This window comes from Heterodontus francisci, chromosome 18 (assembly GCF_036365525.1).
Source record: "Heterodontus francisci isolate sHetFra1 chromosome 18, sHetFra1.hap1, whole genome shotgun sequence".
Lineage (NCBI taxonomy): Eukaryota > Metazoa > Chordata > Chondrichthyes > Heterodontiformes > Heterodontidae > Heterodontus > Heterodontus francisci.
Window position 1 is genome coordinate 46,071,151 of NC_090388.1, and position 27,758 is coordinate 46,098,908.

Here is a 27,758-nt window from a genome sequence, read left to right on the forward strand (position 1 = left end):
TCTTTTTAATAACAGGAATTTGGATCCTCTCGGAACCTGGTGTTTTTTGAGTTGGGCCACCGGTTTAACTGACAAAACATGAAGGAAATCACGCGCATACATATATGGAAACAAAAAATGGGTTGTGCGGAGTTACTTTAAAACGGGGGGAGGGGGGGCAGGGTGTGAGGGAGAAGGCGTTGCGCCTCACGGCCACGCCCCCACGGCGGCTGGATCAGGTGATTGCCAATACCCAAAGGGGTTTGCTGTTGTCGGCCGGTGCCTATCAGTCAGCTGAGCGTTTGCCGTTGTATCGTGTGCAGTGAGTGGCTATCTATCCATCTTCCCAGCTAGCGGTATTAACATCAGAGGGAATATCTCCCCACCCCCGCTAGCGAGCAAAACACAAGCACTTTCCCCATCTGTGGGAAAATCTCCGGTTCCTCTCTCGAAGACACGTAGACCTCCGACGACGATGGCGCTGAGCGACGCCGATGTACAGAAACAGGTAAGGAAAGGGTCTAGGTGATATCCTGGCGATTGGAGCGGCGGGTGTAGGAAAATATGAAGGAAGTGGGTGAATCATTTAGCCAGGATTGTGCTGCATTTTAAACTTTAGTCTCTTGTCTATATCGCAGGGGATTCGTGAAAAAGTTTAAGGCTGAGTGCCTCTTAATAGGAAAGTGGTGAATGAAAATTGAACCATAATCCCAAATCCATGCCCTCTGCATCCAAAAATGATCTGCTTTAGCCTGCAAGATGGCGGTTAGGGGGAGGAGCTAGAGGGATGACATTATGATATTAGTGGGTTTTGTATGTGTATGTGATTTTTAGTTTAGTTTAGAGATACAGCACTGAAACAGGCCCCTTGGCCCACCGAGTCTGTGCCGACCATCAACCACCCATTTATACTAATCCTACACTAATCCCATATTCCTACCACATCCCCACCTGTCCCTATATTTCCCTACCAATTACCTATACTAGGGACAATTTATAACGGAGCACCCGGAGAAATCCCACGCAGACACAGGGAGAACTTGCAAACTCCACACAGGCAGTACCCAGAATTGAACCTGGGTCGCTGGAGCTGTGAGGCTGCAGTGCCAACCACTGCGCCATTGTGCTGCTCCTAACATTTCATAACATTTGAATTGTCCCTTAAATTGTACTGAGTCATGGAAATGGGCTTCCACATCTTGCCAGTACAATATTACGCAATTTCAGGAAACTTGTAATCGGCTATTTCAAACAAAAAAAACTTTAATTGTGAAGTAAATACATTTTCAGTTTAATTGAAGATTTGTACATTTTGTATGGAATAAATTTCAGATTTGAATAATCACTTCAGATGTGAATTTCAATTACTGTATCCTATACCTTGGGCAAATGTTAACTTGGTAACAATAGCAGTGCTCTTGTACTGGGCTACAAAATTGCAATGGACGGAGATTTAAAAACCTGAATATTGGATCTTTTTTTATTTAAAAAAAAAGTATCTGAAAAGACTGGTTAACATCTGTGGAGAGCTAGTAACAATAGATTAAGTAGAAATGTTAAGTCAGTTTTCCTCTTCTCCAGAAACATAATTCAATTGAGTATAGTTTAAAAGATTTTGCCTTTTAAAAAAAAAGTTCACTGCCACTTACTCAGTCTCTTTAAATTTATATAAAGTTAGCAAAGATAAATGGCTGATTTAAGTATAATGTTGAACAAAAACCTAAATGTGTTTACATTAAACAGTTAAAATAGCTGATATTTTCTAACTTGAGCTAATGTTTAACCTTGTTGAATGCCATTGTTCATTTTTATTCAGTTTGGTTAATTTTCAAGCTTTTGGATCGGAACATCTAAATTATTTTGAATTAGACATGTATTTCTATGAACATTTTAAATGAAATATGTTTTACACATATTCACATTTTTAAACTGGAACTAGTGTCTCTTGCTCTGTTTTGACTTTAGCCAAATCCTCGTTGTCAGTAAGCAGAGCTGTACTGTGATGCGTTGTAATCTGGTTTGAGCTAGAGCACCTGGTTGGAAGGAGTTGGAGTCTTGTTTGTTCTCGCGTGGGAGGCAGAGCTACTTGTACTAAGTTCCTGGCGGTATGAGTTCATCCCAAGTTGAGTCTACATTTCCCTGCAGGGAGAAAAGTGGTTGTACGAAAGAGCAATTTACTCAGTTCCATTCCCCTGCCTTTGTAGATCCACTTCCACACCTTCTCCCTGTAATCCTGCACATTCTTCCTTTTCATATAACAGTCTAATTCCCTTTTAAATGGTTCAATTAAATCTGCCTCCACCATGCTCTCCGGCAGTGCATTCCAAACATTAACCACTCTCTGTATGAAAGAGTTTTTCCTCATATCACTTTTGCTTCTCTTACCCAGTACTTTCAGTCATTTGCCCTCTCATTTGCGATCCTTTCACAAGTGGGAACAGTTTCTCTCTATCTACTTTGTCCCGACCGCTCATGATTTGAATACCTCTATCAAATCACTTCTCAGCCTTCTCCAAGGAAAACAGCCTGAACTTCTCCAATCTATCTTCATAACTGAAGTTCCTCATCCCTGGAACCATTTTGTGAATCTTTTCTGTACTTTCTCCAATGCCCTTACGTCTTTCCTCAAGTGTGGCGCCCAGAACTGGACACAGTACTACAGCTGAGGCCGAACTAGTGTTTTATACAAGTTCAACATAATATCCTTGCCCTTGTACTCTATGCCCAGGATACTGTATGTTTTATTAACCACTCTCTCAAACTGCCCTGCCACCTTCAATGACCTATGGACATATACACCCAGGTCCCTCTGCTCCTTGGAGAGCCTTTCTGTCTTGTATCAGAAAAACTTTGTGTCTGTTCCCACAATTTAGCCCATGGAATAGATTCAGTTGTCCCCAGTTTCATGTCTTTTCCATAGCCTATTCTTGAGAATATGCAATAAAGATACGGAGAAATAATTTGCAGATTAGACCATTGTAATTTACTGTGTTGGTTTGGAATCATAGAATGATAGAGCACAGAAGGAGGCCATTCAGCCCATCTTCCTTGTGCTGGCTCTTTTGTAGAGCTATCCAATTATTCCCACTCTCTTGCTTTTTTCCCCATAGCCCTGTAGATTTCCCTTCAAGTATTTGTTCACTTCTCTCTTTGAATGTTTGTTTGTTTTTCTATTGAATTTTCTTCCGTCACCTTTTCAGTGTGTTCCAGACCACAACAACTTGTGTTTATAAACAAAAAAAAAGAATTGCTATTCACCTTAAATCTGTCTCCTCTGATTACTGACCCTTCTGCCACTGGGAACAGTTTCTCTTTATTAACTGTATTTACATGCAATACAAACCACAAATGAGTTAGCTTGCTTATTTAGAAATTCTATCCCGAAAGGTCTGTGTGTGTTTTTAAAAAAAAACCTGAAAGGTTGACTATTTCAAATCTATTAACAATTAACTGCAAACTTTTTGTTTAACACTTTTGATACTTGGTAGTCAGGATTGTATGTTTAAGTAACTTTGTATATTTTATGAAACAGTAATGCAGCAGAAATCCTAATACACTTCTAACTAATATTACAAAGAATCTACATAACATTGGCATAGCGACAGTATCTGTGCAGTGTCAAAAGGATAATAATGGGGTTATTACAGCTATCAAGGGATAAGGAGAAAAGGTGGGTAAATAGTGTATAGATACAGATCAGCCATAATGTCATTAGTGAAACAGTCGGGGATAAATGGCTTATTTCTATGTGCAACCTAACTGCTCTCAGTGAGAGACTTTATACTTAAACCCTCTGTTTAATCTATGTTTAGTGCAACTCATCACTTTTTTTTTTACTTGTTTAATTTCTTACCCTGGCCAGAGGTATTGTCTCCTTGCTGTAATATGGTTCCTTGAGTGCCATTTATCTTCCAATGTATCGGCCAGTGGCTTTTTTTTTGCACCCTTATGTATGAGCCTGTTGAAGAGTGTTAATAGAGCTATCGGTCATAGGAGACATCACTACCAAGCCTGACCATTTTCTTGTCCAGTGTCACACTGTGCATATCCAGGAGGTTTAACTTTTATCTTTCCCTGTTCTGCATGGTCCATCTTATCGCAGGATAAACTTATTGGCCCACTATGGTAGACATTCTACCTTACAGTGGTAAATGAGCAGTTGGCATGGTGATTGGATTGATGAGGCCTATACAATTAAACATGGTTTTGATGGACTTTTCTTTTGCCGTTCTATTTAATTGGTTGGTGATTGAGTAATACCTTTCAGCCCTACTGTATTGGCTGCTGTATATTTGTGGGCAAATAACACTTGGAAACCACTGGCTGACAGTCTAATGTAGCTAAAACAAATATAGTTTTTAATTCCTTTGTTCTGTAGAATCCCCAAAGAAATTGTGGCTGTATCGTGACTGAATTAGTTGATCTGAAACTAAGAGCAATACAGAGCTAGTCAGAGGTTCATTGATCATGGATAACTATGTAAGAAGTAAAGGATCTTTTTGTTTCAACATTCTGGTTTATGTTGAAGATTCACATGGGATGTGATGGCTATTTTTTTCCTTTTTTAGGAAATTAATACATTTGTAACTACTGTAAATATACTCTCTTTTTGGCAGCCTGTTCCTATAGTGTAGTAGTTATCAAATTCACCTTGCATGTTAAAGGTCCCTGGTTTGATACCAGGTAGAAGCATAGAGTACTGCTCAACTATCTATAATATTTAAGCACATTTGTCTGTTAGTTCATAACTGAGCTATATGGCCTGAATGCCTTATTCTTCTGCCTATTGCAGTTGATCATGTGGCAGCGCACAGTATATTTCAGTAAACTGGAACTTGAGAGAGGTTCTCACTTAAAAAAAAAGGTAAAGATGCCCTTCTTTGTGTGGGGTGAGAGATTCTGTGCGTAAGAAGTGCCAACTGGTGCTGAACCAAAGAAGATATCTAGCATAAAAAGTCATGATATGACTCGAGATTTTTTCAATTTTTTTATTCTATAGATCAAACACATGATGGCCTTCATTGAGCAGGAGGCCAATGAAAAAGCAGAAGAAATAGATGCAAAGGTGAGATTTTGTCTTATTTTGTATTTCTTTTTAGACTTCTAGTTTGTGATGGCATTCTGGATTATTCCAACCAAATCATTGTTGTGGAGAACATCAGTCTCTCAGATTTATAATTCTGTGTTTATGTACAATTTACTAAAGCAGTATTGATCCAAATTGGGCCTTGTCGTATAGTTTGCTTGCAGAATTGTCACTATTTGACATGATTTGGTCCATTTCATTATTTGTATTTAATACTTTAACATAAGTATGTTAGCCTAATTAATTTAGCGCTGTAGAACAAGCTGTTGAATTTTGCTGCAAGTCTTTCCCACCTTTTAGGTGAATATGCTATCAAAAAGTGCTTATAATTCAGTACATTTTTGTCTTTCCTGCACCCTGTCTGTCATGCATATTTTATGTAAAAAAATATTTTCTGCTCAGAGAAAGCAAAATCTATTCCTGCAGTATTATCTGAGAAAACTCAGGTTCAAGCCAGTTGCTGCCTTCATTGGTTAAAGATCCCATATAACAAATTCAGTAAGGTCAGTACATTTATTTCTTACAGTTAATTCCGAGTATTCTCAGAATTCACTGCAATAAATAAACGTGGCAGATGATGCCGTCTTGCCTAATGGTTCCCTGTTGGTTCTCAGCCCTTCCTCATTCTGCATTCAAAGCTTGATTGTTGCAATAAAGAATGAGAACTGATACCGAGAAAAGCTTTATACAACAGAATTTAGAAGATGATTCAAATAGCAACTAGGGAATGTTTATGCAGATTTATGCAAAATAGATGATTATGCCAGAGCAGTTTTCTATTGCTGCTTTGTAATGCAGCACGAGGCAGATGATCTTCAGATAAAAATGCATTTTACAATGTAGTAGTGTAGTGATTATGTACCTAGCTAGTAAACCCAAGGCTGGACTAATAATCCAGCAAACATGAATTCAGATTCTCAAACTGCCATGGTAGGATTTGAATCCGGTTTATTTTTTTTAAAAAGTGACTATGAAGTTATTGGATTGTCATAAACATCCAACTGATTTGTGAATGTCCTTTAGGGAAGGAAACCTGCCGTTCTTATCTAATCTTCCCTATATGTGACTACAGTCCCACACCAATGTGGTTCACTCTTAACCCTTTGAAATGGCCCACCAAGCCATTTCAGTTCAAGAGGAGGCCCACCGTCACCTTCTCGCACCAACGTCCCGAGAATAATGTATGTTGTGACATTCGCAAACTATATACTAGTATATAGTGAGATATGTGGAAGCAGGGAAATAAAATATTAGACTTCCTAAAATATAATGTCTGAATTTTGTAACACAAATAATGTTAGAACTTGCACTGTACCTGTTTAGAATGTGATTGGACCTAAATAAATCTATGCTCATCAGAAAACGCCCATGTCACAACTACAGGGGTAGTTTGTTTTTTGGGAGAAGAGTTGCATCATTTGGATCTGCATAATATTTTAGGCAATTCCTAATTTGGAGAAAACAAAAGTACTAGGCTTCTGACACCTTGCCTGATTGGCGATTCTTTTTGAGAGTCTGGACATGAATGTTAACAAGTTGAATCGATCAGACCCTATGCCATGTTTGTATTTGGTGTCTCCAGATGAACAGTTCCAATGACGGCTGAAATGCAGTCAGAAGATGGGACCCTCGTTTGCCTGGGATGCTTTTAGATTGTTAATGCTCTTTCTGCTGAGATTAGCCAATCTAGCATAGATCGGTAGATTAATTTGGACAATTTCTGCTGGAGTGGTTCTGTACCACGTGGTAGATGCAGCTTCAAATTTACTTCCCTTGAATTTACTGGTAGCCTCATTTTAATTGAGTTGCTTTTCCACAGAGTAAGGTGGAAATTGTTCAAACTCCTCGTGGATAGTTGAGTGCCATTGTCAGACCTGTGAAGAGGTCACTGCAGATGGTACTAAGCTACCAGATACCAAGGAAAACATAAAGGATATGAAAATAGTTTACCCTCCTCAGAGCTTTAAAATAGTTTACATGCAGTAAGATATAGAATATTTTATGGAACGTACACAGAGCTCACTATGATTGTGCCTGTGCAAACTTAAGTTTGCAAAGCCATATACTTGTATCTAATTTCAAATGAAGGAAATATGTTGAAAATGAATGCCTTGGATTGCAGGCAGAAGAGGAGTTTAACATTGAAAAGGGTCGTCTTGTACAGACCCAAAGGTTAAAGATCATGGAGTATTATGAAAAGAAGGAAAAGCAAATTGAACAGCAGAAGAAAATGTAAGTACTATGTAAAATAAAAGGGTGCGTTTGCTGACAATGCAGCCACTAGGTGGCACTGCACTGGCACATGTGCAAATGCAACCTGTTCAACTAAAACGTCAGTCAGTGACCAAGCAGCTGCCAGGACTAACGATGGTGCTGCTCAAATAATCACACAAAGGCAACGTGAATACATGGTAGCACACAATGGCCGGAGAGTGAGGGCGGTGGGGAATGGCCAGAGAGTGAGGGCGGGGGGTGGGGGGCGCGCAGGAGGAGTGCGCACCCACCGCCGTCACCAAGGTCTTCGGCCGCTCCCCCCCCCCCCCCCGCGCTCTGTCCCCGCTTCTCCGCTTGCGAGCTATCCCACGTTATGTGATGACCTCATCTGTGTATGCGTGTACCAATCCTGGCAATTTACGCGATAACTTCATCTGCGCATGTGCCAACCGGTCCTGGCAGTGCGGAGCACAGCACACAAGCAGGAGCCAGTTTGCACATGTGCGCAGGTTGGCGCAGTCGGATGATGTCACTGGCTGGCTGCATTGTGAAGAATCACTTTGAAAATAAAATTCATCGAATGCTAATATTTCAGTAGTTTTCAAATTTCCTTGTTTAAATGTGTTTCTTGACTTGCAATGCCAGTTTACTTGAGGTAAAGAAACCATGTAATTTTATTTAGGGAGCATGAAAATTTAAAATATGCAACCATTTTCATTTTAAGATCATTCTGAAAAAATGTTCTTTGGCGACTACACTGAATATTCTGAGTATGTTGGGTGTACTGACATTTTTCTTGCGTTTAAATTGACTGACTTTTTTATTAACCTCTTGCTTTTAGTCAAATGTCCAATTTGCTGAACCAGGCTAGGTTGAAGGTCCTCAAAGCCAGAGATGATCTGATTTCGGTGAGATTGCTAATCTATTAAATGAACAGAAATACAATTTCATGGTTGCTTAAGTTTGTGGAAAAGCATGTTTGTAATGGTTTTTCTTGGCCGTAAGGTATGAAGATCACATGCACCAAGCCATTGATTAGTTAATTGCAGCCATGCCTTTTATATTGGCTGTTAATCACATTGCGTCAGTAGGACTTTATGTAGTCCGAATCAGGTCGTAAACTGTTGCTTATTTTCACATGAGCCAAGAGCAACACAACTTTTACAAAGTATTGTCTGGCTAATGTTCAACCCTTTGGAAGTTGAAGTTGCAGTAGTAGACTTACTGACTTTTTATTCTTAGATATTGAGACTGATGCAGGTTTTGGTTTAAAAATACAATTTTGTCATGGTAACACTGATCTTTATTGAAGGACTGTTGCAAGAACAATATAAGTAAAGGTTGTTATAGCATGTTTGAATTTCTAAACATGTAATAGTTATTATGGAGTGAGAAGTTATACTCAGTTACTTTGTGTGGTGAAATTATAGTCTGGGCCTGTCACTGAAAGGGTATCTTCTGCATTGAGAGGAAAGAAAAATTGCCTAGCCATGTTTGTGCACTACCTGGGTCCAGATTACAGAATGACTGTGGCAAATTGGTGGATGGTGGTCATCTTGCCTTTCCTCAACCAAGCATGAAGCATTATGTGGGAACAAAATAAATGACTAATTTTTTTAGATTTAGAGATACAGCACTGAAACAGGCCCTTTGGCCCACCGAGTCTGTGCCAACCATTAACCACCCATTTATACTAATCCTACACTAATCCCATATTCCTACCACATCCTCACCTGTCCCTATATTCCCCTACCACCTACCTAGGGGCAATTTATAATGGCCTATCAACCTGCAAGTCTTTGGGCTGTGGGAGGAAACCGGAGCACCCGGAGGAAACCCACGCAGACACAGGGAGAACTTGCAAACTCCACACAGGCAGTACCCGGAATTGAACCCGGGTCGCTGGAGCTGTGAGGCTGCGGTGCTAGCCACTGTGCCACCATTTTGGCATTGTTGGCACAAACCCATACAGACGAAAGATCCCGGCTTCAGTTGTTCTTTTGTGCTGATTTGGGGCAGCAGATTTGGTGTTAGAAATGCCGTTGGACTACATTTGGGTGGGGTTGGGGGTGGCGGGAGCGGGAGGGAATAATTAGAGTTTGCATTGCCAATCGTTAACCAACGTTTGAATTAGGCTCCTACTTGATGCTCTCACTAGAACATGGCTAACTGACCTGGACCCGACGACATGTGTCTGGGTCGGGTCGCTCTTCCGGGTCCGGCATTCGGGCTTGGGTGGCTCTTCTGGTCGGACACACTGTATCACCACCTCTGGTACGTGGCTGCAATGTGAATGTGCTTTTTGGACTTGAAAGATTTTTTAGGTTTTTTTAAGCTTGTGCAGATAAGCAACAAAGTGAAAAACGGAAGCTAGGTTAACTGATGGTTGGGTTGGGCACAGAAAAAATGAAAGGGCTTGGGTCGAGTTTCATTTGCAGACCTGAGCCGGCCTTTAGCTTTCACTGAACAACTAGTCCACAAAACTCACTGGCTCACATGTGAATAATAGCCTTTTTGATAAGTTACTAGAGGGCTACTAATGTTGGCCAATAAAAATTGTGGAAAAGGAGAAATCTGGTAGTAAGAGCCAAAGCGTAGTGCTATCGTCACTGGACTAGTAACCCAGAGACTCAAAGTATTGATATGGGTTCGAATCCTACCACGGCAGATGGTGGAATTTGAATTCAGTTAATAAATCTGGAATTAAAAGGTGGTCTAATGATGGCCATGAAGCCATTGTTGATTGTCCTAAAAGCCCATCTGGTTCACTTAATTTCCTTTAGGGAAGGAAATCTGCTGTCCTTACCTGGTCTGGCTGACATGTGACTCTAGACCCACAGCAATGTGGTTGACTCTTAACACCATCTAAAATGGTCTAGCAAGCCACTCAGTTGTATCAAACCGCTACAAAGTCAATAAGGAATGAAACCAAAACTCAGCAGGTCTGGCAGCATCTGTGGAGAGAGAAGCAGATGGAATGTTTCCGTCACCTTTCATCAGAACTGACCTGAAACGTTAACTCTGCTTCTCTCTTCACAGATGCTGCGGACCTGCTGAGTTTTTTCAGCACTTTGTTTTTATTTCAGATTTCCAGCATCCGCAGTATTTTGCTTTTATTTAAGGAATGAAACTGGACGGACCACCCGGCATCGACCTAGGCACCGGAAACGACAATGGCAAACCCAGCCCTGTCGACCCTGCTAAATCCTCCTTCGTCTGGGGGCTTGTGCCGAAATTTGGAGAGCTGTCCCACAGACTAGTCAAGCAACACCCTGACAGTCATAATCATGGAATCATACCTTACAGACAGTGTCCCAGACAACACCATCATCATCCTGTGTACGTCCTATCCCACTGGCAGGACAGACCCAGCAGAGGTGGTGGTCGTGGTATACAGTCGGGAGTGAGTTGCCCTGGGAGTCCTCAACATTGACTCCGGACCCCATGGCATCAGGTCAAATATGGGCAAGGAAACCTCTTGCTGATTACCACCTATCGCACCCCCCCACCCCCCCCCCCCCAACTTGGAGGAAGCACTAAGGGTGGCAAGGGCACAGAATGTACTCTGGGTGGGGGACTTCAATGTCTATCACCAGAGTGGCTCGGTAGCACCACTACTGACTTAGCTGGCTGAGTCCTAAAGGACATAGCTGCTAGACTGGGTCTGCGGCAGTGATGAGGGAAAAACATACTTGACCTTGTCCTCTCCAATCTGCCTGCTGCAGATGCATCTGTCCATGACAGTATTGGTTGGAGTGACAACTGCACAGTCCTTAGGGAGACAAAGTCCCGTCTTCACGTTGAGGATGCCCTCCATCGTGTTGTGTGGCACTACCACTGTGCTAAATGGGATAGATTTTGAACAGGTCTAGCAACGCAAAACTGGGCATCCATGAGGCGCTGTGGGCCATCAGCAACAGCAGAATTGTATTGAACTGCAATCTGTAACCTCATTGCCTGGCATATACCCCACTCTACCATTTCCATCCAGCTGGTTCAATGAAGAGTGCAGGAGGGCATGCCAGGAACAGCACCAAGCATATCTCAAAATGAGGCGTCAGCCTGGTCAGGCTACAACCCAGGACTACTTGCGCGCCAAACAGCAGAAGCAGCGATAAACAGGGCTAAGTAATCCCAGAACCAATGGGTCAGATCCAAGCTCTGCAGTCCTGCCACATCCTGTTGTGAATGGTGGTGGACAATTAAACAACTTACAGGAGGAGGCTCAAATATCCCCATCCTCAATGATGGGGGAGCCCAGCACATAAGTGCAAAAGATAAGGCTGAAGTATTTTCAACAATCTTCAGCCAGAAGTGCTGAGTGGATGATCTATCTCTGCCTCCTCCTGAATTCACAGATGCCAGTTTTCAGCCAATTCGATTCACTCCGTGTGGTATCAAGACTGAAGGCACTGGATATTCCAAAGGCTATGGGCCCTGACAACATTCTGGCAATGGTACTGAAGACCTGTGCTCCAGAACTAGCTGTGCCCCTAGCCAGGCTGTTCCAGTACAGCTACAACACTGGTATCTACCCAGCAATGTGGAAAATTGCCCAGGTATGTCCTGTACACAAAAAGTAGAACAAATCCAACCCGACCGTGATGATCAGTTTGGCTTCTGCCAGGGCCACTCAGCTCCTGACCTCATTACAGCCTTGGTTCAAAAATGGAGAAAAAAGCTGAACTCCAGAGGTGAGAGCCCTTGACATCGAGGCAGCATTTGACAGAGTATGGCATCAAGGAGCCCGAGCAAAGCTGGAGTCAATGGGAATTGGGTAAAAATCTCTCTGCTGGTTGGAGTTGGACCTTGTGCAAAGGAAAATGGTTGTGGTTGTTGGAGGTCAATCATCTCAGCCTCAGGACATCATTGCAGGAGTTCCTCAGGGTAGTGTCCGAGGCCCAGCCTCTTCAGCTGCTTCATCAATGATCTTCCTTCAATCATAAGTTCACAATCAATCATGTGTGCTGCTTATTGCACAATGTTCAGCACCATTCACGATGACTCATACTAAAGCAGTCTATGTAGAATTGCAGCAAGACCTGGACAATATCCAGGCTTGGGCTGATAAGTGGCAAGTAACATTTGCGCCACACAAGTGCCAGGCCTTGTCCAACAAGAGAGAATCTAACTATCTCCCCTTGACATTCATTACAAATGCTGAATCCCCAACTATCAACATCCTGGGGGTTACCATTGACCAGAAACTGAACTGGAGTAGCCATATAAATCCCGTAGTTACAAGAGCAGGTCAGAGGCTAGGAATCCTGTGATGAGTAACTTGCCTCCTGACTCCCCAAAGCCTGTCCACAACCTACAAGGTACAAGTCAGGTCTGTAATTGAATACTGTCCACTTGCCTGGATAGGTGCAGCTCCAACAACACTCGAAGCTTGACACCAACCAGGACAAAGCAGCCCACTTGATTGGCACCCCATGCACAAACATTCACTCCCTCCACCACCGGCGCACAGTGGCAGGAGCGTGTAGCATCTACAAGATGTACTGCAGCAATGCACCAAGGCTCCTTAGACAGCACCTTCCAAACCTGCGACCTCTATTACCGAGAAGGACAAGGGCAGCAGATGCATTGGAACACCACCTCCTGCAAGTTCCCCTCCAAGTCACACACCATCCTGACTTGGAACTATATCGCCGTTCCTTTACTGTTGCTGCGTTAAAATCCTGGAGCTCCCTTGCTAATGGCACTGTGGGTGTACCTACCTCACATGGACTGCAGCGGTTCAAGAAGGCAGCTCACCACCACATTTTGATGGGCAATAAATGCTGGCCTTGTCAGCAATGCCCATATCCCATGAACGAATAATAAAAAAAAAAATTGACTTTAATTTTTCCCATCAGAAATGACGCATTACTGTTAGTAATGAAAATTATAGTACTTTCCCACCCCAATTAAGAATTTGGTTTATAGCTTTTGCAAACAAATCCATGGTAACCATCTGTGCTTAACGTTTCAATAGTGCTATCAGCATATTCAGTTTTGTGGCCAAAATTCAATGTAGACTATGAAGAAAGAGTATTGTCTTGCTCAAGGATGGGGAAAAGAAAACTGACCGCTTGAACGGGGAGGATTAGAGGGGATACAGTGTCTCTAATCTGTTCTGTAGGTGACAGAGTGCTCCAGTGTACTTGGGTGGGGGTTGAAAGTTGGATACCGATAGGTAGCCTTTGGGGAAGTGATCGTCTGATTGGTGTAATGAAAACCCAAAAGTCAACTGATTTTTCTTTTATTCTCAGGTAGGCGGTGGCATAGTGGTATTATCACTGGACTAGTAACCCAGCGACCCAGGGTATTTCTCTGGGGACATGGGTTCGAATTCCACCACAGCAGAAGGTGGAATTTGAATTCAATTAATCTGGAATTAAAAACTAGTCTAATGATGGCCATGAAACCATTGTCGATTGTTGTAAAAACCCATCTGGTTCACTAATGTCCTTTTAGGAAAGGAAATCTGCTGTCCTTACCTGGTCTGGCCTACATGTGACTCCAGACCCATAGCAATGTGGTTAACTCTTACATGCCCTCTGAAATGGCCCAGCAAGCCACTCAGTTATACTTAACCATTACGAGGTCAATAAAAAGGAATGAAACCGGACGGACCACCCGGCATCGACCTAGGCACCGGAAACGACAACGGCAAACCCAGCCCTGTCGACCCTGCAAAGTCCTCCTTACTAACACCTGGGGGCTTGTGCCAAAGTTGGGAGAGCTGTCCCACAGACTAGTCAAGCAACAGCCTGACATAGTCATACTCACCGATACATACTTTACAGACAATGTCCCAGACTCTGCCATCACCATCCCTGGGTTTGTCCTGTTCCACCGGCAGGACAGACCCACAAGAGGTGGCAGGGCAGTGGTATACAGTAGGGAGGGAAGGGAGTTACCCTGGGAGTCCTCAACATCGACTCCGGACCCCATGAAGTCTCATGGCATCAGGTCAAACATGGGCAAGGTAACCTCCTACTGATTACCACCTACTACCCTCCCTCAGCTGATGACTCAGTACTCCACCATGTTGAACAGCACTTGGAGGAAGCACTGAGGGTGGCAAGGGCACAAAATGTACTCTGGGTGGGGGACTTCAATGTCCATCACCAAGAGTGGCTCCGTAGCACCACTACTGACCGAGCTGGCCGAGTCCTAAAGGACATGGCTGCTAGACTGGGTCTGCGGCAGGTGGTGGGGGAACCAACACGAGGGAAAAACACACTTGACCTTGTCCTCACCAATCTGCCTGCTGCAGATGCTTCTGTCCATGACTGTATTGGTAGGAGTGACCACCGCACAGTCCTTGTGGAGACGAAGTCCCACCTTCACATTGAGCATACCGTCCGTCGTGTTGTGTGGCACTATCACCGTGCTAAATGGGATAGAATACGAACAGACCTAGCAATGCAAAACTGGGCATCCATGAGGCGCTGTGGGCCATCAGCAGCAGCAGAATTGTACTCAACCACAATCTGTAACCTCATGGCCCGGCATGTCCCCAACTCTACCATTACCATCAAGCCAGGAGACCAACCCTGGTTCAATGAAGAGTGCAGGAGGGCATGCCAGGAGCAGCACCAGGCATACCTCAAAATGAGGTGTCAACCTGGTGAAGCTATAACACAGGACTATCTGTGTGCCAAACTGCGTAAGCAGCATGTGATAGACAGAGCTAAGCAATCCCATAACCAATAGATCAGATCGAAGCTCTGCAGTCCTGCCACATCCAGCCATGAATGGTGGTGGACAATGAAACAACTAACTGGAGGAGGTGGCTCCACAAATATCCCCATCCTCAATGATGGGGGAGCCCAGCACATCAGTGTGAAAGATAAGGCTGAAGCATTTGCAACAATCTTCAGCCAGAAGTGCCGAGTTGATCCATCTCGGCCTGCTCCTGAAGTCCCCAGCATCACAGATGCCAGACTTCAGCCAATTCGATTCACTCCACTTGATATCAAGAAACGACTGAAGGCACTGGATACTGCAAAAGCTATGGGCCCTGACAATATTTCGGCAACAGTACTGAAGACCTGTGCTCCAGAACTTGCCGTGCCCCTAGCCAAGCTGTTCCAGTACAGCTACAACACTGGCATCTACCCTTCAATGTGGAAAATTGCCCTGGTATGTCCTGTACGCAAAAGGCAGGACAAGTCCAACCCGGCCAATTACCGCCCCATCAGCCTACTCTTAATCATCAGTAAAGTGATGGAAGGTGTCATCAACAGTGCCATCAAGCGGCACTTGCTTAGCAATAACCTGCTCAGTGATGCTCAGTTTGGGTTCCGCCCGGGCCACTCAGCTCCTGACCTCATTACAGCCTTGGTTCAAACATGGACAAAAGAGCTGAACTCCAGAGGTGAGGTGACAGTGACTGCCCTTGACATCAAGGCAGCATTTGACCGAGTATGGCATCAAGGAGCCCTAGCAAAACTGAGGTCAATGGGAATCGGGGGGGAAACCGTCTGCTGGCTGGAGTCATACCTAGCGCAAAGGAAGATGGTTGTGGTTGTTGGAGGTCAATCATCTGAGCTCCAGGACATCACTGCAGGAGTTCCTCATGGTAGTGTCCTGGGCCCAACCATCTTCAGCTGCTTCATCAATGACCTTCCTTCAATCATAAGGTTAGAAGTGGGGATGTTCGCTGTTTGCACAATGTTGAGCGCCATTCGTGACTCCTCAGATACTGAAGCAGTCAGTGTAGAAATGCAGCAAGACGTGGACAATATCCAGGCTTGGGTTGATAAGTGGCAAGTAACATTCGTGCCACGCAAGTGTCAGGTAATGACCATCTCCAACAAGAGAGAATCTAGCCATCTCCCCTTGACATTCAACAGCATTACCATTGCTGAATCCCCCACTATCAACGTCCTAGGGGCTACCATTGACCAGAAACTGAACTGGAGTAGCCGTATAAATACCGTGGCTACAAGAGCAGGTCAGAGGCTAGGAATCCTGAGGCGAATAACTCACCACCTGACTCCTCAAAGCCTGTCCACCATCTACAAGGCACAAGTCAGGAGTGTGATGGAATACTCTCCACTTGCCTGGATGGGTGCAGCTCCAACAACACTCAAGAAGCTCGACACCATCCAGGACAAAGCAGCCCGCTTGATTGGCACCCCATCTACAAACATTCACTCTCTCCACCACTGATGCACAGTGGCAGCAGTGTGTACCATCTACAAGATGCACTGCAGCAATGCACCAAGGCTCCTTAGACAGCACCTTCCAAACCCGCGACCTCTACCAACTAGAAGGCCAAGGGCAGCAAATACATGGGAACACCACCACCTGCAAGTTCCCCTCCAAGTCGTACACCATCCTGACTTAGAACTATATCGCCGTTCTGTCGCTGGGTCAAAATCCTGGAACTCCTTTCCTAACAGCACTGTGGGTATACCTACCTCAAATGGACTGCAGCGGTTCAAGGCAGCAGCTTAGCACCACTTTCTCAAGGGCAATTAAGGATGTCCAATAAATGCTGGCCTGGCCAGCGTCGCCCACATCCCATGAATGAATAAAAAAAAATTTCACAATTGATATTTCAGGTAACATTAGCCAGAATGTACAAATTCTAGTGTTTTTAAAAAAAAAAAAATCAGTGTACTAGGATATGCCCTAGCAACCTCCCACTCCAGGAATATGAGGCAATATTGGAAAAGTGAGCACAATTCTAAATTTTCTGCCCTTGATACAAAGCTAGGTGGGAAATAAGCTAAGAAGATGCAAGGAAGCTGCAAAACGATTTAAATAAAACGGTTAAGTAATTGGACAAGAATGTTGCAGATGGAATATAATAGAGAATTGTGAATTTATCCACTTTGGTAGGAAAAATAGAAAAGCATTTTTCCTACTTGTTGAGGCTGGGAAATGTCGCTGTTCAAAAGGATTTGGGTGTACTTGTACATAATTCATAAAGTTAACATACTGGTACAGTAAGGAATTAGGAAAGTAAATGGTATGTTAGCCTTTAGTACAAAGGGATTCCAGTATAAGAATAAAGTCTTACTACAATTTTATAGGGCCTTTGGTGAGACCAGACATGAAGTACTTTGTACAGTTTTGATTTCCATACCTAAGGCAGGATATACTTGCCTTGAAGGGAGTGCAACAAGGTTCACTAGACTGATTCCTGGGATGAAGGGATTGTCCTATGAGGAGAGATTGAGTTGACTTGGCCTATATTTGGACTTTAGAAGAATAAGCGGTGATCTCATTTAAATATATAACATTTTTAAGGGCCCCTGGTTGGGGAACCTGGAACTAAACTAAGGGTCGCAGTCTCAATAAAAAGTTGGCTATTTAGGACTGAAATGAGAAATTACTTCACCTTGAAGGATTGTGAATCTTTGGAATTCTATACCCCAGAGAGCTGTGGATTTTCAGTCATTAAGTATATTTGAGATTGATTTTTAGATACTAAAGGGGATGAGGATAGTTTGGGAAGGTGGAGTTGAAGTAGATGATCAGCTATGTTATTGAATGGTGGAGCAGGCTTGAAGGGCTGTATGGACTTCTGTTCCTATTTGTGTTCTTATGACCAGAATAATGCACTGGTCAATGCGGCAGGATTCATAATCCTGCTTTTGCATTAAGCAACTTTTTAAGAAAGGGAAAATGAATTTAAAGTATTTTCTCCTCCCAGGCCATCTGCTGATAATGGAAGAAAAGTTTTTAAATCGGGGATCATTCATTTCCAAATTGCAATAAAGCAGTTTTTGATGAAAGTGAGCATAATTTTTTCTTGTAGAGAAAACAAAAATGCAATGCTTACATCCATTACTTTGGAATTTACAAAACATTTAAAAAAAATTATTTGGGAGGTGATGTAGTGGGTTGGGCATGTCCTCCGATCCCTCTATGACCTTGTGTTGTGAAATGTCAGACTTTTTTATTAAGATCATTTGTGGGTGGTCAGCTATTGCTTGTTTTCAAGATTGGCTCCTTCTTATTGGGTGCTTTTATTTGGCTTCCAGGATCTGTTGAATGAAGCCAGACAGAGACTGGGCAGAGTGACAAAAGATGCTGTGAGATACCAAACAATGCTGGATGGATTGATACTGCAGGTAAGGATGGGTAGTATTGCACAAGTATTAAACTATAGTTTCTGATCTCAGCTGCACTGCATAAGTCCAGTCCCTCCCATGTAGAATATCGGTGAGTGATGATACTAGATGCCATGTTGAAATCTGTTTTCTGGTTGCTCTTGGGGTGGGTGGGGGACAGGGTGCTGGGGGAAATAGAGAGAGAGCGGTTCACATTTTGCTTGGTGTGCTGGAATCTCGTCAGCTGCTTTTCGTGGTAGCTGTGGTATATTTTGGATATATCCTGGCAGGGCAAAATCACAAACAGCAGTCCTCTCAAAGGCACAACTCCCAAGTGTTTTGGCCCTAATCAAACAGACGGCTTTGGTGGATCAGACACGTCTTCAGGATGGAAGATGGTCACATACCCAAGGATCTTCTGATCGGTGAGGTAGCTGTTGCCAGACGACCAATGGGGCACCCAAAGCTCCGTTTCAAGGATGCTTGCAAGTGTGACATGAAGGCACTAAATATCAACTATCGCACCTGGGAGTCACTAGGTGGCGAAAGAGAGAAATGGTGACACATCCTGTGGACTGACATGTACTATCAGGACAACCAATGGCTACAGCAGGCTGGCAACAGGTGCCAGTGCTGAAAGCAACTTGCAGTGTCACATGGCAGTTTCATGTGTGGCACTTGTGGCAGAACCTGCCTCTCAAGGATTGGCCTTCAGAGCCATCAATGAAGGTGAACCTAGAGAAGACACTCCACCTAAATAGATTGTTTGCTGCGTGTCCACCTTTCGTAGATGAAAGGATGCCAACCAATGGAAGTGGAATGCAGGAGTCCTGTTTTCTCAAGGCTAGAGGTGCCTTGATGGTCTTGACATTGGCAAAAATTAGTAAAATGGACTTGCACCGAGCATGGAACTAAATTTTTATAAATGCTGAAAAATTACTTTTAGAACAGCACATAGAATACTGTTAAACATCTTTACATTGTTTATTGTAAATGGTCTATTTCCTGATTTGAGGGTTAAAACTGTCACATCAATGTACTCTTGGTTTTGTTATTCCTATTTTCTATTGTAATGTAAAATGTGTGACCTTAGACATTGTTAGTAACTGATTTTTCTCCCACCCCATTTTAGGGCTTTTATCAACTGCTGGAACCCACAGTCATTATTCGATGCCGCAAACAAGACACTGCAGTAGTTAAGGTAATGTGTGGATGTTCAGTTCAAACTACCATTCCGAAGTGACTTTATATTAACACATTTATTTTCTGTGAATATTTTGCTAATATACCACCTAGAATCCTGTATGGCCTTAATATGGTGTGCTTGCATGTTGGGCACGTTATAACCTGAATCAAACAAAGAAAAAGGAATGTTAACAAACTGTCCATTTTTACCTTGCTTTCAGTTATTGACTGAAAAAATGGTAGTGATGGAGAATCTAGTACTTCAGGAGGTCTTGCATCTAGCTGAATGGTGGGCCTATCACTACTTATGAACAAAAGGGGGGTCGGGGTGGAGAATGGCGTTGTACTTTAAAACGTATGTCCTGTTAAAATGGCTATATGTCCTAGCAACTCTTTTATTGTGATTATTGCATTGAGACATGTATGATATTTTAGATATAATTTCAAATCTTTTTCAACAGATGGAATCATATATTATTTGAATGAATGTGTTAACAAAACACTTCTATTCTTGATGAGCTTCCCCCCCAACTCATCATTCCTGTTCCCTCCATCCTTTCCTAAAGATGATTCCTATTAGCATGTGTAGTTCCATGGGCCTATTCCCACTGCTCTCAGCTTACATCTATGCCTACAACTTCTATGTTTGACAGCAAGATTGACTGTGGCTGGGAATGTTATTTTTAGACCTGTTTCCACATCCCTAACTCCAGGTACTAATTATTTCACTGTTTCTGGAGAGTTTGACTTTCTAAATCCTAATCCTTTCAATGGAAATGTGCATTTCTCATAATTACACAACTTGGTATACTTTTTCTCTTGAAACACTAATTTTTGTTTACCTGTTGTATTTCCCACCAAGAATCTAGTACTTCAGGAGGTCTTGCATCTAGCTGAATGCTTCTCAGCTGGTCTCTGAAATTCAAAAGCAATTTCCAATCTGCAGATTCCCTTTTCTGGTGTCTTATTTCTTCCTCCTCTTCCCCGCTCCACTTCTGAAAAGCAGTTAAACTCTGGCCAGAGATTGTGCTTGCTTATCAATTAGACTGTGGTTATGGGAGATTTGCATGCATATCTAGTCTACAGTGGTACTACTCGAATTAGGAATTGGTGTTTTATAAGCAGTAGAACATTGCAGCACGCCATGTTTTACATTGTATAATGCTAAAATGCAGACATGTATATCTTTTTTAAATCTACAACTTTTGCTCAATTGGTAACATCCCAATGAGTTGTTTAATTGTTGCTCATGCAGAGGTCAGAACATTTAGGCTTTTCCTGTTGGAAGGTCAATTAAGAGTCTGCAGGCATTGTGACTGGGATGTTTTCTGTTCTTAACGAATGACTGCCTTTGGTTTTTTTTTGGAAAAAGCGTGAATGCCTGACAGATAACAGTGTGACAGACAGAATAATGGTATTGAATATATCATTCTTCCATCTGTGTGCACTTCTGGGCAGCTTTTTCCAGTAGCCTGGATTTTGCTGCGGTAATGATTGCGAATGCTGATAGTTTTGCCACCATTACTCCACTGAAACTAACAGTAACTTTGGGAGTCTGCACATGTGCAAAAATAAAACTGAAATCTAGAAGTTGTTTTCAGAGTCTAAGCTCCTCCACAGGGTGCAATGCAGAGGTTCTCACTAACTGCAATCTCAAATACGTGATTTGACGAAAACATCTACTCATGTTGCTAGTCTCATTGTAAACAGCCTTAAAAGTTGCACTTTGAATGAAGTGTAACTGGGTTTTTAACAGCCTATTAACTTCCTAATTACTAAACACACTCACTGGCCCTGAAAAGATGCTTTTAATTTGTGGAATATTAAATTTTTCTCTAATTTCCCCATATAACATTTTTAAAGTTTTTTTTTTTTTTGTTTTAGCTTCTGTCTTGATCCAATTGTAGTCACTTATTTTGCTATCTGAAAATTTAAATTAAAAATGAAGGGATTCAAATGGTGTTAACTTCCTGGTTTGCTCTGTGTGAATACTTAAATGTATTTGGTTCCTTAGCTGCTTTCTGACATCATTGCTGCATGCTAATGCATACACTTGACTTGGTGCCAGACTTTAAACTGCTGTTGGGGAAAAGGTAAAACCATGCCAGAGATTGCTAGATCTTTGATGGGCAGCTTACTTCGAGGTCAGCGGTGAGAACCCTTTTGTTTTAAATTTGTTCCTAGGAGGCGGGCGTCGCTGGCTAAACCAGCATTAATTGCCCATCCCTAATTGACCGAGAAGGTGATGGTGAACTGCCTCCTTGAACCGCTGCAGTCCATGTGGGGTAGGTACACTTACATTGTTAGGAAGGGAGTTCCAGGATTTTGAACCAGCGATGGTGATGGAATGGCGATATAGTTCCAAGTCAGGATGGTGTGTGACTTGGAGGGGAACTTGTAGGTGGTGGTGCTCCCATACATCTGCAGCCCTTGTCCTTCTGAGTGGTGGAGGTCGCAGGTTTGAAGGTGCTGTCTAAGGAGCCTTGGTGCATTGCTGCAGTGCATCTTGTAGATGGTACACACTGCTGCCACTGTGTGTCGGTGTTGAAGGGAGTGCATGGGGTGCCAATCAAGCAGGCTGCTTTGTCCTGGATGGTGTCGAGCTTCTTGAGTGGTGTTGGAGCTGCACCCATCCAGGCAAGTGGAGAGTATTCCATCACACTCCTTGTGCCTTGTAGATGGTGGGCAGGCTTTGGGGAGTCGGGAGGTGAGTTACTCATCGCAGGATTCCTAGCCTCTGACCTGCTTTTGTAGCCATGGTAGTTTCTGGTCATTTTCTTTGAAGTGCAGAGGTTTTAGTTTAGGCAGGGATCAAGATCGGCACAGGCTTAGAGGGCCGAATGGCCTGTTCCTGTGCTGTACTGTTCTTCTTTAATAACCCCAGGATGTTGATGGTGGGGGATTCAGCGATCGTAATGCCATTGAATGTCAAGGGGAGATGGTTAGATTCTCTCTTGTTGGAGATGGTCATTGCCCGGCACTTGTGTGGCACAAATGTTACTTGCCACTTATCAGCCCAAGCCTGGATATTGTCCAGGTCTTGCTGCATTTCGACACTGACTGCTTCAGTATCTGAGGAGTCGTGAATGGTGCTGAACATTGTGCAATCATCAGCGCACATCCACACTTCTGATCTTCTGATTGAAGGTAGGTCATTGATGAAGCAGCTGATGGTTGGGCCGAGGACACTACTCTGAGGAACTCCTGCAGTGATGTCCTGGAGCTCAGATAATTGATCTCCAACAGCCAGAGCCATCTTCCTTTGCGCTAGGTACGATTCCAGCCAGTGAAGAGTTTTTCCCCTGATTCCCATTGACTCCAGTTTTGCTAGGGCTCCTTGATGCCATACTAGGTCAAATGCTACTTTGATGTCAAGGGCAGTCAGTCTTACCTCACCTAACCTCTTGCATTCAGCTGTTTTGTCCATGTTTGAACCAAGGCTGTAATGAGGTCTGGAGCGGAGTGTCTCTGGCGGAACCCAAACTGAGCGTCACTTGGCAGGTTATTGCTAAGCAAGTGCCACTTGATAGCACTGTCGACAACATCTTCCATCACTTTACTGATCGAGAGTAGACTGGGGCAGTAATTGGCTGGGTTGGACTTTCCTGCTTTTTGCGTACAGGACATACCAGGGCAATTTTCCATATTGCAGGGTAGATGCCAGTGTTGTAGCTGTACTGGAACAGCTTGGCTAGGGCATGGCTAGTTCTGGAGCACAGGTTTTCAGTACTATTGCCAGAATATTGTCAGGGCCCAGAGCCTTCGCAGTATCCAGTGCCTTCAGTTGTTTCTTGCTATCACGCAGAGTGAATCGAATTGGCTGAAGACTGGCATCTGTGATGCTGGGGACTTCAGGAGGCTGAGATGGATCATCAACTTTGCACTTCTGGCTGAAAATTGTTGCAAATGTTTCAGCCTTCTCTTTCGCACTGATGTGCTGGGCTCCCCCATCATTGAGGATGGGGATATTTGTGGAGTCACTCCCTCCAGTTAGTTTAATTGTCCACCGCCATTCACAACTGGATGTGGCAGGACGGCAGAGCTTTGATCTGATCCGTTGGTTATGGGATTGCTTAGCGCTGTTTGGCATGCAAGTAGTCCTGGGTTCACCAGGTTGACCTCTCATTTTTTGAGGTATGCCTGATGCTACTCCTGGCATGCCCTCCTGCACTCTTCATTGAACCAGGGTTGATTCCCCCAGCCTGATGGCCATGGTAGAGTGGGGTATATGCCAGGCCATGAGGTTACAGATTGTGGTTGAGTACAAATTCTGCTGCTGTTGGCCCACAGTGCCTCATGGATGCCCAGTTTTGCATTGCTACATCTGTTCAAAATCTATCCCATTTAGCACGGTGGTAGTGCCACACAACACAATGGAAGGCATCCTCAATATGAAGACAGAACTTTGTCTCCACAAGGACTGTGCGATTGTCTTTCCCACCAATACGGTCATGGACAAATGTATCTGTGGCAGGCAGAATGGTGAGGACGAGGTCAAGTATATTTTTCCCTCTTGGTTCCCTCATCACCTGCCGCAGACCCAGTCTAGCAGCTATGTCCTTTAGGACTGGGCCAGCTTGGTCAGTAGTGGTGCTCCCAAGCCACTCTTGATGATGGACCTTGAAGTCCCCCAGAGTACATTCTGTGCCCTTGCCATCCTTAGTGTTTCCTCCAAGCGGTGTTCAGCATGGAGGAGTACTGATTCATCAGCTGAGGGGGGCAGTAGATGGTAATCAGGAGGTTTTCTTCCCCTTGTTTGACCTGATGCCATGAGACTTCATGGGGTCTGGAGTCTATGTTGAGGACTCCAGGGCAACTCGCTACCGACTGTATACCACTGTGCCGCCACCTATGTTGGGTCTGTCCTGATGGTCGTGTCTGGGACATTGTAAGGTATGATTCTGAGAGTATGACTGTCAGGCTGCTACATGACTAGTCTGTGGGACAGCTATCCCAACTTTGGCATAAGCCCCCAGATGTTCGTAAGGAGGACTTTTCAGGATTGACAGGGCTGTGTTTGCTGCTGTTTCCGGTGCCTAGATCGATGCCGGGTGGTCTGTCTAGTTTTCTTCCTTTATTGACTTCGTAGCAGTTAGATACAACTGAATGGCTTGCTAGGCCATTTCAGAGGGCATTTAAAAGTCAACCGCATTGCTGTGGATCTGGAGTCACGTGTAGGCCTGACCAGGTAAGGACAGCAGATTTCCTTCCCTAAAGGACATGCTTTGCTTCTGGTGGCAAAATCTGAGCCAATTATAAATTCTGATAACGTTTTGTAATGAAAAAGTCTGTTAATTCGTTCAGGTTTAATCATGTCCCCTGCTGCAGTGCTACCACTGTTCATGGTCAGAGGAAAGGCTGTTTTGCATTAAATGTCACAAATCTCTGTGTATTTTTACTTTTTTTTTTCAATTCCACACAGACCTCCATCAACAAGAATGTTCCCATTTACAAGAACTGCATAAATAAGGATATTGATGTTCACATTGACCAGGAAAACTTTCTACCTGAAGACATGTAAGCATCTACTGCAGCTTTCTTTGTTTTGAAGAGACTTGGATTCAGCTTGTTTCCACACATTCATTTAAAGTATGGTATATTTAGCAGGAAAAAATGTGGTTTACAAAATGGCAATTAGTCTAATCTTGTTCTGATTCAGTGATAACCACTTACAGTTTTTATAATCCAACACACATGAATATTTTGAACTTTGTTAGTTTCACATACAGGTAGATTTTTTTTTTACAGTTTTCAAAGTTTAAATATCCATTTTTATAGACTTGAACTATTTCAGCAGCCCAGTATTTCCCATTATAACATTCTGGATTCCTAATCCTGGACTGGCGAGATGCAAGTTGTAGTTCCACTCACAACAGCATTTGCCTTCGGGCTTCCAGTTGTAATGCTGCTCAGGAGCAGAGTCCTCCATCACAGCAAGTGGAAGTTCAAACTGATCAGCCTATTCCTACCTCTCCAGTAACTTACTGACAGCTGTGTGTGTAATCTGAATTGAAATACAGTCTTTTGCAAATCTCTGACCATACCTTTTACAGGAAGACTTGTGATATTGCCTTGATTTATTTATTCTTAATTATAGATTGTAGTAATGTCCTGACAACAGATGTTGGGGTAACTGATCTCTATTACAGATGCAAATTGTTATTTACACATGTACCTACTGCTTTTGCTCACGAATTAACTGATGTAGGTTGTAGGGGCCTTTTTTTTCTTTTAAAAAGAAAAGTTGGTCACTGGGCAACAAATACATAGTGTCAAGAATATTCGTATAAAAGTTTCCTTTCTCTTCAGTGCTGGAGGTGTTGAGATGTATAATTCTACTGGGAAAATAAAGGTTTCCAACACCTTGGAGAGTAGGTTGGACCTCATTGCACAGCAGGTAAGGAAATTGTTCATGAAGCACTGTGAAAATGAAATGAATGTTTGGCTGGTAAACAGTGACAACCATGTGTTTGAAACAAGCTGCTCATTCCCTTTTTTTGTGTAGCATTTACTGTGTACAGTATGTCCTTTTAGAGTGTTCCTTTGGTTCAGTGGACTAATGTACTGAGTAATGTGTTGAGCCACACAAGCTGGTAAGTTTCTAAGTTTGTTCCCAGCTAACCCATCTCTGCTGAAGTGGCAGTGGAAACACTATAGAGCCTCAGTGTTTCTGTGATTAAAAATTAAAAGTAATAACCAACTGCTGATTGCTATCAAGTACTTCTAGTATGATTACATAACACTTGCATTCACTCTCTCTCTTGCATTTGTGTGTCTGGTCCTGAAGTCCTGATGAGACATTTCTTAAGCAGCCATTTTACAACCCAGATGCTATCTCTGATGGTGAGGATAAATGTAAAAGGATGGGGAATGTAAGCCTGCTAAATTTCAGGTTTCTGTGTGGCTGGCCACTGAGCCACTTAAATTTATTTTACATGGATATATGAAGATCACATTAGAAGGCATCCGTGCTGATTGCAGCGTAGCTCATTATCATAGAAGTACAAACACTAATGTTTCATTTTGTCTTTTAGATGATGCCAGAAATCCGAGTGGCTTTGTTTGGTGCCAATCAAAACCGGAAGTTCTTGGACTAAAAGCTGTGCTTTAGACCCACTACTGTATCTGGGCACACAGAATATAGTAAAAAGATGTAAAAGTTACAGACTTATATTTAAAGAAAAGTAATCCATTGTACTTGCTTTTATGTGGTGTTACATCTAAAATGTGTTTGAAACTACTTAATTTGGTAGTTTCTGTATCTATTGGCTAAGGGAAATTGCCAGAAGCATTGGGAGATCACTCGGTTTATTGAGTAACCCCAGATTATTGGAGTCTCAACATCTGTTGTATTTTTTTGTATATATTAATCTGTTCTTTTTCTAAATGTGAACAAAGCTTCAGCTACTTTTCATTTTGGCATCAGTCGTTGAAATTGCAGCAGATGGGTGATTTTCCCAAAATGTAGAGCAGTAGTGAAATCTGTAGAAAATATATTGCATCCAGTATTGCTGATATGTCAATCTCATACTATTTAAATTTAAATGGTTATTTTGTGTTTCAGGTACTGTATATGTATATATGGTTCTGAAATAAAATTCTTGCTGGATCCTGAATCTGTTTGGATTGTATCTTTATTTTGTTTGGACAATTAGCCATTTCAAGACTGCAGTTTTCAATGTTTTATCTTCAGTTATTTGACCATTTGGTATTTAATGTTATACAGTTATCATTTTCTATGCATGATTTATAGGAACATAAATAGGAGCAGGAGTAGGCCATTCATCCCTTCGAACCTGCTCCACCATTCATTGAGATCTTGGCTGATCTACTTCAAAACCATTTTCCTGCACTATCTCTGTTTCCATTAATGTTTTTAATATGTAGAAATCTGTCGATTTCTGTCTTGAACATACTCAACGACTGAGCCTTCACAGCCTGCTAAGACAGAATTCCAAAGATTCGCCACCCTCAGTGAAGAAATTCCTCCTCATCTCAATCCTAAATGGCCTGACCCTTATTCTGAAACAATGTCCCCTGGTTCTAGACTCCCCAGCCAGGGGAAACATTCTTCCTGCATCCGCCCTGTTGAGCCCTGTTCTTACAAATTTTTTTTTAATGTTTGAATGAGATCACCTCGATTCTAAACTCCAGAGAATAAAGGCCCAATTTATGGTAATCTCGGGCCCTCAAAATGGATAGAAACATATCTGTAAGATGCATTTAACATTGAC

At 42.9% G+C, this 27,758-nt stretch overlaps 1 protein-coding gene across 1 annotated transcript; it reads left to right on the top strand.

The window, feature by feature from the left end:
* The first annotated feature begins 210 nt into the window (after positions 1-210).
* Positions 211-27,140, top strand: LOC137379594 (V-type proton ATPase subunit E 1-like). Its single transcript, XM_068050651.1, has 9 exons — positions 211-487; positions 4,979-5,044; positions 7,188-7,297; positions 8,121-8,187; positions 18,271-18,360; positions 19,472-19,540; positions 24,947-25,041; positions 25,834-25,921; positions 26,559-27,140. Exons 1-9 carry the CDS (start codon positions 455-457, stop codon positions 26,619-26,621), a joined length of 681 nt encoding a protein of 226 aa, XP_067906752.1. The 5' UTR covers positions 211-454; the 3' UTR covers positions 26,622-27,140.
* Positions 27,141-27,758: the final 618 nt, after the last annotated feature.

Excerpts from the sequence above, each read along its gene's own strand:
- LOC137379594 (XM_068050651.1), top strand. The coding sequence starts at position 455 with ATGGCGCTGAGCGACGCCGATGTACAGAAACAG. Across the intron at positions 8,188-18,270 it reads CCAGAGATGATCTGATTTCG|GATCTGTTGAATGAAGCCAG; the intron begins GTGAGATTGCTA and ends TTTGGCTTCCAG. Across the intron at positions 25,922-26,558 it reads TGGACCTCATTGCACAGCAG|ATGATGCCAGAAATCCGAGT; the intron begins GTAAGGAAATTG and ends TTTGTCTTTTAG.